Source organism: Stegodyphus dumicola, chromosome 12, assembly GCF_044657685.1.
Source record: "Stegodyphus dumicola isolate Sdum_Otavi_A_Nest chromosome 12, ASM4465768v1".
NCBI lineage: Eukaryota > Metazoa > Arthropoda > Arachnida > Araneae > Eresidae > Stegodyphus > Stegodyphus dumicola.
Window position 1 is genome coordinate 98,182,951 of NC_140779.1, and position 11,135 is coordinate 98,194,085.

The following is an 11,135-nucleotide window of genomic DNA, read 5'->3' on the forward strand; positions in this document are numbered from 1 at the left end:
GTCTGTGGTTCTGTGTCAAGGGTAGATGAAGCAATGGACGTCTTGTGGACAGACCACTCTGCTATAAATAGCATCGAATGGTACGCGCAGACACCGGATGATGCATTACAGATTGAATGTATTGTGCTATGGTTCGTGATGTGACTGAACGATCCGTCACTGCCATGCGCACAATGTTCCTGTTATCACGTGAAGTGGTGCACTGAGGTGGATGCGATCGAACACGTCGGTCAATCGTCCCCTCCTGCATCCAACAGTCACATATCCGCATTACAGTTGTTTGGTTTCGTCCAACACGATTACCGGTTTCCCTGAAAGATAATCCACACTCTGGGTAGGCCATTATCCTTCCTCTGTCGAACTCGGGTACTTGATCAAACGATGATCGCTGTTTACTATGAGGCATAATTGATCACTTTTTTGAAAAAAACCACAAGAAAACACAGTTGCTGAACTTGAAATCATCGAAAACTCCAAGCCTTAAATAGCTTTCTGAAGTGGTGCCACAGGCACGCGTAATGTGCGTCTGTGCTGAAAATCTAATCATTTGCATATCTCACCTCCACTAATGCATGTTGTAAATTTCATGTTATTTGCATGCTTCCTTCAGGGTGTTTTATTTACAGTGGCCAGCAGTGTATTTTTATGGTTTACAGCAAGATTTTCTTGCTTCGATTTCATTAAAAAAATAGTTATCTTCATCAACTCTCTTCTTCATAGTTTAACTTTTCTATGATGTATAGCATACAGCATAATCATAATACCAATAATTGCATGTAAATAACTTTGATAGATAACAAACAATTAGACTAGGAATATGAGCATATGTTTAGAAAAAAATGGTTTATTACATTTAAATTTTATTATTTTTTGCATGATTATTATTTAATTTAGCAAACATAAACAAGTTATCAGACACAAAATCAGATTCTAAATGTCCAAAATTTTAATATTAATTAATGTGATAGATGTGCTTGATGTTTTGATGAAATTAATATTTGGCATTTGGCATAAAATTTGCTTAACTTAATTCTGAAATCACCTCATTCAGAAATGTTCAACCTGTTTTGTGTTGTTTATTGACTTAACTTACTGTACTTAGCTTACTGGTACCTGCTTTCACTGGGTAAGAGAGGGAAAAGTTAATAATGTTAATCTAGTAGCAAATTTAATTTTGGGCTCTTTCTCTCAGATGACTTTTAAATTCCAAAGCTTAGCATATGCATGTGTTTTGAATAAAACTTGACTTATTTGGATGTTAAACTTGTCTTATTTGTATGTTTTATGTATTATTAATAATAATTAATTATGAATTTTATTAATACATTTTTTATAGTCAGTAGGATCTTGCTTGCGCCTATTTGGCTGTTGTCCCTTGGTCTTTATCAACCCCCTTTAAAATATCATCGACATTCTAGAAGGTCCATAACCGACCGCATTGGGAACCTCTTATTTACAGTTACTTCTTTCTTGCTGTGAAACTGTTTATAGTTCTGTAGAAGCTAAATCATTGCATTAAGGCATTTTTATACAGTGCTTTTGATCTCTAATTTTTATGCATATATAAAAAATGTTTTACATTTTATGCATAAATAAAAAAATGTTTTCCATAAAATCTGAGTTCACAATTTTCTCTCTGCTTGGGGAAAACGGTCTTGTCAATTAAATCCAGATTAGGTAACTGTCACAGTGCATATCAATTAAGATAATTATATTCCACTTTGGACCATTTTCTATATAACAGCTAAGCCTCTCATATTTATTGTTTTACATTTACTGACGTACATCTGTATGCTTAAAAAAATATTTTAAAGATTTTTCATATTTCTATGGTAAAATATGATTTTCTTGACTTGACTGCAGATGTCCGTGTTGGTCCACATGTTGTAATGGATCCAGCATTTCTAGTTACTAGAAATATGGAAGATTTTATAACATGGGTTGATGGATCTGCAATTAAGAGACATATTGCAAGATACAATGAAGAGGTAATCTTAATTGTTATATTATCCATTTATTTCATGTGTTATATTTACTTTTATCATTTCATTCTGATACTGTTATTATTTGTATATAAAGCCTGCAGAATATTTAATACTTTTTTGTTTCATGTTTCACAAATTTGAGGCTATTACCATTCTATCCTATAAAATATTTGCTGAATTTTTCTAATAAATTCAGTCATTAATCTTGTGAAAGGAGATATTTAATTCATGATATAAAACTAATGAATTCCATTACCATTATTATGCTCATTACATAAGAATAAATATTTATTGAAAAAAATTATTTATTTAGTAAAAATATTTAATAATTTTTTGTTCTTTTTCAGCTGGATGATTTTGATCTCATGTGAAAGAAAACATTTGTATACATTATTTGTAAATAAAATCTAAATAAAATCTTTTTAAAATATTTCTAGGTGTTTTTGATTATATTAACAATAAATTGTATTTGATTGTATTAACAATAAAGATTATACTGCTATCAGTCCTAGCGATGAGTTTGGTAGAACATTAAACGTGATATTGCTTATCTTGCTTCTGCTCCCCATGGACAGTGGATATTGATCTTGTAATCAGAGGTGCTGTACATAACAGAGAGCTAAATACTATATGATTTTTGTAGTGAAACTCATTCATAGTTGATAAGAATGTACAAATAAAATTGGATCTTCATGGTTATGTAAGAAAGAGAATTGTTAATAATGTTTTACTAATTAATAATGTCAATCCAGTGTTGGCTTTAACTGTAGAGAAGTTGGAAAACAAAACAGAAGTAAAGAGGACTGTGCTTATCGCATTATGTTTTTACTTTGATTGCACATCAGTATTAATTTTCAAAGCTATAAATCTGAAGTTACATGTCATTTTCCTGCTTAGTATTGTAAAAAACCCATTTTCTAGATATGAATGAATTCTGGATTTCCATCATAAATTATTATTGTGTTTATGGTTGTTTTACCCTAAGAAATATATGAATTAGGTATCAGTAAATTGTTCAGACTGCATTATTGTAGTTTGAAGATATCAATTACACTGTGATTATCATCCAGTCCTGCAAGGGGGTATATCCCAATGTAAAAAACCAGGGCTAGAAAGAAGGGATTTTAATGCTGGAATTTTTAACTTTTTTTTACAAGAGATTTATTTGAAGTGATTGGGCTATGAAAATAATTTAAGAATTACATAAATTTGCTAAATCACTAGAGAATTGCGTAATTTCTAACTTTGGTAATATTAAAGCCACAGTGATGTTTTCCGAAATACTAGATGTATTAGGAACCGCAGGAGTCCACTGAACATTTTCTTGTCTTAATTCTTGAAATTTGCTCTTTAATTTAATTTCAGCGGACAATAGTTTGTCGTCATTTTCTTTTGAACCTTTTATTGTTTATTAAATTTTTCCAAATCGTTTTTCAGTGCTTCTGTCTCTAAATCACAGCTTTTCAAAATCTGTTCTTTAGTTTCTAAAAAGTCTAATAACTGTGATAATGATTTTAGCCGTTGGAGGCTTCATCGAAATTTTGAACTTGTTGAACTAATTCAGTAACACTTGTTGGAATGTTAACTTTTCTTTCTGATTATTTTCAAAAGCTTATCCATATTAACTCAGAATTTAAAAGTTTAAAGAGACCTTACCTCCACAGTCCATAATACAGAAATTTTTATAGTATCCAAACTCCTCAGAATTACATATCTGATGGCCAACTATTTCCGATATTTTTCTTTTGAAGAATAGTAAGTGATGTATCAACCACTATTACATTAAGTGGCATCTACTGTATTCTCTGTTTCTGTAATTCTAACATTATATTAGTGTGAGTTTCAGTGCTTATCTATACACAGTGAGTTTATTTATTTATCCCCAGAATTTTCTGCTGCTTCTCTACAAGTTTTATATTCAAGGATGAAAATTTATACGAAAACTGTGTACTATGCATCTTGACAAGAGATTTGTTTGATGATCTTGTATGTGTATGTAGCCTGAAATGCTTTTGCTTCTTGAAAAGTTTTTAAGAGAGCAACAAGTTTAAAATGTAAAGTATGCAATATGTGCTTAAAATCGTTACATCTAATGTATTTTTATGTCTGTATTAGTATATTAATATATTAGAATATTTAAGTAATCTTTTTTTTTTTTTTTTTTTTTTTCCCCTATGGAATGCAAGTTACTGGAAGAGGGTTAAAGAAACTTCTTCATAAATCTTTAGTTCTTGGTGAAATTTTGATACAGAAAATCTTGATAAAAGCAAAACTTCATATTTCCACTTCTGTTTTATGTCTCTTGACCTTCAGCTTTGGAATCAAACAAACAAGAAAAAAATTTTCAAAATATTCTGAAAGAGATCTGTAAAAATTATAAAAAGTTCTCTTAAAATACATCAAATTTAATAATTTTGGAAAATAGTATTGTTCAAGTATTATGAATTCTTTCATTTAGCATAATATTAATGTACTCCGAAAGTAAAATTAGGTAGTTCTAAAATCAATTTTGGCTTCAATATGCAATGAAAGTATTTTATATATATATATAAAACATGCATTAAAATTTTGCATTCTTTGCTTATTCCTGGTATGCTAAATGTTGGACTATGGAAATTCTGTCTATAAAATTTTTACAGATATATGTTTGTGTTAAAATATGCGGACAAAAATATGTAACATCATTGAATTTCTTTATTTTATTGAAATTTTAAGGTTATTTTGGGCATAATGCAAAGTAAAAAAAAAGGGGGGGGGGAGAAAGAGCGAGAAAAGAAAGGAAACTTGCTGAAAAATGTAAAGTAAGTGTTTAGTGTCTGAGGCAAACTCTGGGGGGGGGGTTAGGTATTATAATTTGGTTAGTTAGTTAAGTTAGTTAGGTATAGATGGCAGCACCACGTATGCAGACATTCAATGATGTTACATATGCAGACAAAAATATGTAACATCATTGAATTTCTTTATTTTATTGAAATTTTAAGGTTATTTTTGGCATAATGCAAAGTAAAAAAAAAAGGGGGGGCAGAAAGAGCGAGAAAAGAAAGGAAACTTGCTGAAAAATGTAAAGTAAGTGTTTAGTGTCTGAGGCAAACTCGGGGGGGGGGGTTAGGCATTATAATTTGGTTAGTTAGTTAAGTTAGTTAGGTATAGATGGCAGCACCACGTTTTTCTGAAACTTGTAGCTTGATCTTTGCGTCATAGCGCCATCTAGCGCTTAATTAAACAAATAATTTTTATTGTAAATAATAAAAGTTGTTTTCAATAATGTATGTACGGTATAATTACGGAAGGAGAGAACACTCTTTCGAGTTTTTTTTTACTGTCAATATCACATTTTATTAAAAAGTATGTTAAGAAAATGTATCATAACATATTTAACCGACAACTTTTGTGTGAACATTTATTTTTAAAGCTAATAAAGACGAAAAAAAGGGCAAACATGTCCTCATTATGGCTGAAAAGATTTCATTTGTTTATTTTTGTAAAATGTTTTGTGTAAAAGCGATTTTATATAAATTCTGTGATTTAAGAATTTTTATTTCGAACTGTAATTTAAAAAAATTCTAATTCTAAAAAAATCCAGTTATATATTCGGTTTCTTTTAAAATATATATGTATAGTTAGTATATTTTTTTTAAATACATTTCTGATTTTGATGATACTTCATTACTTCTAGCAAACACGATACATTTTAGACTAAGAAGGTAGAATATGCTGTTAACTTGGCGTGTAAGCTTCGAAATGAAATCCTTTTTTACTATTTACAATTTCTCAGTTTTTTTTTTTTTTTTTTTTTTTTTTTTAAAGCTCAAATGGCCAGAGGGGCTATTAGTCTCGAAACGGCATTTGTGTTGAATCACTATAAACGGCTGTATCACTTTTCAAATTGTTGCCACCAAATATTATTAGCCTGTATTATATTTAAAGAAACTGAAATAATGACGAATCGACATGAATGCATGTTTGCTTCCCCCATTGTGAAAAAACAGCGTCGCCTAGAGTAATCAAATTTTTAAACATAGTCCTCCACCCGAAAATGGGCACCTGGAAGCCCGAATTTGTCATTTCGAATTTATTTTATTTCTGTTTCATATCTTGTAAAACTTAATGAATTTTTAATTAAAAAACTCAGTAATTTGAAAGCGAACAATGGAATAAAACTGTAGGACAAGGATGTCAAACTCGCGGCCCGCAACAAATTTTTTTGCGGCCCAGCCAATATATCGGCAAATAATAATATATAATAATAAAATAACATATCGACGAAGAAAAAAATGAAATGTTTACTGCTAAGTAATTAACAATAATTTATTCAGTGTTGTTAGATTACTCACAGCGAGCTGACACACACACTACTTAAATTACAAATGCGTGTGAGTAGCTTGCGTTCAGCTACCTTCGGCTTTTGGGTAACACGTGCACTCAGAACTTGTACGCATCCCCCGATAGCCGAATGTGGCCGAACTCATGGTCTCAGTTTTCCAATCATAGTTTTGTACGATATATTGGTGCATGCATTTGCATGCACTTTGCTTTATTATTAATTATTACTTAATTCATATTGTTACGGATTTCATAGTTATTTATTTTAATTAGTTTTTTTTTATTATTATTATTTTTTTTTTTTTTATTTAGAATTGTAATTAGATTTGCTTCATGTTGCCTTAGCAACGCAGACGATTTTTGAAAAGACAGCTGCGTTGGAAGGTTAAAAATAGAACAGCGCGTGCATTTAATACCTAATAAATAAATATCTCGTAATTGCTGTTGCCATCCACAAAAATCGAGATATTTTTAGATGTTTCCAGTATATTCGAGAAATTAATTATAAAGCTTATAAATGCCGAGAACAAACAACTCATCTCAGTAGTAGCTGTAGTTCTAGCGAACTGTTTGTTTACTTAATGCTGTGATTGATTTGTAGCGCTTTCGCTGTGAGATAGAATTAGTTTCTCTGTTTTGAATTGATTTTTGCTAAACGTTTGACATTTTGTGATATTGTTAGAATATTTTTGAAGAAATATTTCAGCATTTTGATTTATCTGTTGTGGAAAGAATAAATTTTTGTTAACTTTTTACGTTAACCGTGTTTATTCCAGCCCTTTGTATTCAGTATGTCTATATCAAAACCAAGTGGTAGTAAAATTAAACGAAAAATCGCTGACGAACATAGAATATTCCAAGCAAAATGAGAATTAGAATATTTTTGCTGTGAAATAAAAGATAAAATAATCTGCTTGATATGTAATAATACTATTAATGTACTAAAGTTATATAATATTAAACGTCATTACGAACAACACAAATCGAAATACAACAATTACGAAGGATTAATGAGAGAAGAAAAGTTGAAAGAGCTCAAGTTAGGAGTGAAAAAGCAACAGTCCATGTTTAGTAAAGTATTGCAAGAAAGTGAAGCGGCGGTACATGCAAGCTACGTCTTGTCCGAGTTGATAGCTAAACATTCGAAGCCTTTTACTGACGGTGATTTCATCAAGGAATGCCTAATGAAAGCTGGAGAAATTGTTTGTCCTGGAAATGTGAAGGCTTTTCAATCAATTTCATTGTCTCGAAATACAGTTGCGGAAAGAGTTACTGATTTAGCCGCGAATTTAAGTGATCAGATCAAAGCAAAATCATCTAGTTTCGAAAGTTTCTCCATTGCCTGTGACGAGAGCACGGACATTAGTGGCAAAGCTCAATTAGTAGTGTTTCTTCATTCTTGTGTCAAGAATTTTAACATTTTTGAGAAATTACTGGAACGAATACCGATGCCTGGTACTACCACAGGAGAAGATACATTTACTTGTATTTTTGGACTTCTGCAGAAATACAATCTACCTTTGGCAAAATTAAATTCTGTAGCTACAGATGGCGCTCCATCAATGACAGAGAAAAACAAGGGCTTCGTAGCATTACTAAGAAAAAAACTTAGTGAAATTCACGGTTCAAACATTCATCATATGCATTGTATTATACATCAAGAAGTTCTATGCACGAAAGTAATAAATATGGAGAATGTTTTGTCATATATAAAAAAAGTTATAAATTTTATAAGATCTCGAGATTTAAATCAGCGTCAATTCATTGCTTTCTTAAGTGAGTTAGATAGTGAATATTCGGGTTTGTCCTACTATACCGAGGTACGTTAGTTATCTTGCTTCAAGATTCTCAAACAATTCTGGGATTTGAAAGAAGAAATATGTCAGTTTTTAAAAACGAAAAATCAAGACGTAAGTTTGTTTTGCGATCCAATATGGATACAAGATTTGTCTTTCTTGGTTGATATAACCAAACACTTAACCGATTTAAATTTATCGTTACAAGGAAAAGATCATATCATTACGAACATGTCTGACATAATTAAAGCATTCAAATGTCAACTAGTTCTTTGGGAAAAACAACTTAAAAATGAAGATTTGACGCACTTCCCGACGTGCAGCATGAACAAATCAAGTTTAGATGATACTTGTTTGTATCAAAAATACGCAGAAAAAATTGCAAATTTAACAACTGAACTTGAAACGAGGTTTAATGATTTTAGTTCCCTCGAAGACAATTTTTTTTTTTTTCTTCGATTTTCTCAATAAGTATTGACCTCAGTACCCAGCCATATGCAAATGGAGGTGATCGAGATTCAATGCAACTCAAATTTGAAAGCAAAATTCATTGAAGTGGGCGTGCCTGAATTTTACAAATATTTACCAGCCAGGTTTGAAAATACTCGAAAATTCGCATATGAAGTTATTTCCATGTTTGGTAGCACTTATCGGTGCGAGCAGGTATTTTCAGTCATGAAAGGTAATAAGTCTCTTATTAGAAACCGTATTAATGATGCTCACCTTGGGTCAGCGTTGAAAGTTATCACTGCCCGAAATAGGAAAGATAATAGCAGAGAAGAGATGTCAAGTATCAGGACGTAAACATTAAATTTTTCTTGTTATTTTCTATATAAATATATATATATATGTTTATTATTGTATTATTCGAAATAAATCTACGTTTCTATGAATATTTTTTTTTTTTTTTTTTTTTTTTTTTGTTTGACATCCCTGCTGTAGGGAATAAAGCATTTTTATCTACAGCAAGCGAGACTGTCTACTCGAAATTCTAAAGATATGGAGCTTTTAAATATGTTAGCCCAAATGCTTTGGAAACGTGTATGTGTCTGTAAATGAAAAAAAAAAAAAAAAAAAGTCTCGTTTGGGCATAATATAAAATCTGAAAGCTTTCAGATTAAAGATTAAAGATTTGACTTTAAAAAACACGATAAGAATATTACACAAAAAAAATTTGAATTGATGTGTGTGTCTGAGATTTGATATTAATGAAAAATTTAGCTGAATTCGTAAGATGCACATTTTATATTAAAAAAAAGAAGGGGGAGGGGAAAAATTAACTTCTCGATAACTGGAATTGGGAATTTTTACACAAAAAAGTAGTTTGTGTGTGCTTTCCGTTTTATGAAAGAGGTTGCTTTACTTTACTGAAATGATATTTATGATTTAATATAGAAATTTGGATTTACTACAAAGCACATGAATGAAGCATTTTTATCTTCTGAAGCCAGCTGAACCCGGTAGGAACATTGGATACTCAATTAATGGTATTTACTCCCGTATTTTTTCTCTTATCATATTTTTCACTTAACATTTAGATCCAAGATTTTGAAATTGTTTAAGGATTTACGTAATTTTCAGTATTTTCTAGGCATTCAGAAAGCGAACTCCCCTAAACTTTAAAATGAATTCGTCCATATAGTGGTTGCTTTTATTTTAGTAATTGACTTGCTCCTGGATTTTGTATACACGAGCTCTAATTGACGAAGCAATGATAGCGAATTGCTTCAAGAAAACGAGGATATATATAATGCTCTCGATAGTTGCTGAGACCTCACGGGGACGAAGATAATTTCGACGATTTCCAAGTTGTAAGCAGATGGCTCAGACAGCAATTCTAACAGCATTAATTATTTGAGGCCAAGGGAGTAGCAGTTGATAACAATAAGAGGGAGCAAGATTCAGGATACAAGAAAGTTTGAAATGAAGATATCTCATTAGATATCGTAATGCTGATATTACTATGTATTCTTATTGAAGTGTAGGTTCATTTTAAATAAGTAATATTGTGATAGTTCAGTTAAAAAGTTCAGAAACCTGCCAGAATGAAGTTATTTCTTTTGGCCTAGATATTAGAAGACTCTTGTTAGAGTAAACTTTAATCTATAACGACTGAAATAAAAAGTGTAGCTTGAAATTAATTACTTTTCATTAGTTATGTCCTCACTGTAATCGCGTTCTTCGGAAAATAAATTATCTGCATAATTTTATTGTCTCGATTTTCGCACGATAAAATTACTAAAAACAAGGAAGGGGGTTCAATACGCGATTAAATACGGTATATATAACAGATTTTGATTATTTGAATATTTGTCTTTCAAAACAATGTGATCATGACTGAATGATTTATGAAGATTTATTGATAAAAACGAAAAGATATGCATGTTGCTGTGGCACACCATAAAGAATATACTAAATTTTAACGTTTTCTTTATGAACGAAATTGCAAAGCAAAGATTGAAGGCTTGGAGCAAAACTTGCTGGGCAGTTTTTAGGAGTTTCAAAACCAGAATATTTTGCAAAAAATTCTGCTCATAAGAAAAATCTACCTTACTTTTTTTTGGGGGGGGGGAGGGTGTAGAATTTTACTTACTAAAATTTTATTAAATCACTGAAGGCGGAATTACGATCTAAACGCTTAGAATATTAGAAAAAAAAATCTATACCAGTTACATAATGCTTTCTGTGTGAAACATCTTTAATTAAGAATTAAAAAATATATAAAATTTATTAATTTGGGTATGTATGTATTTGAATTTATATCAATTAGATACATTATTAAAAATAAAATAAAGATTTCAATTATTAAGAAGTGCGGTTATTGCTTTTATGTAGCTCAATTTGTTGCTTAATGACAAATTGATTAAATTAAAAGTTAAATTTAAGAGCGTATCTTTAGCCGAATTGACGCATGGAAAGTAAATTATGCGTCTAGATTCTTTTCATTTTTTGTCTATGAATTTCCAAGGCATGATCGAATTAGTGGAAGCTAGGACATGATTTAATATAAATCCTTCGAGAAAATAAAAGA

At 30.7% G+C, this 11,135-nt stretch overlaps 1 protein-coding gene across 1 annotated transcript in view; it reads left to right on the forward strand.

The window, feature by feature from the left end:
- LOC118195984 (U3 small nucleolar ribonucleoprotein IMP3) overlaps positions 1 to 2,417 on the forward strand; it is a 156,916-nt gene extending 154,499 nt beyond the window's left edge. Inside the window, exons 5-6 of the mRNA XM_085806710.1 lie at positions 1,864 to 1,988; positions 2,333 to 2,417. Coding sequence (XP_085662836.1) covers positions 1,864 to 1,988; positions 2,333 to 2,356 — 149 coding nt within the window. The 3' untranslated portion in view covers positions 2,357 to 2,417. The remainder of the gene's footprint in view (positions 1 to 1,863; positions 1,989 to 2,332) is intronic.
- Positions 2,418 to 11,135: the final 8,718 nt, after the last annotated feature.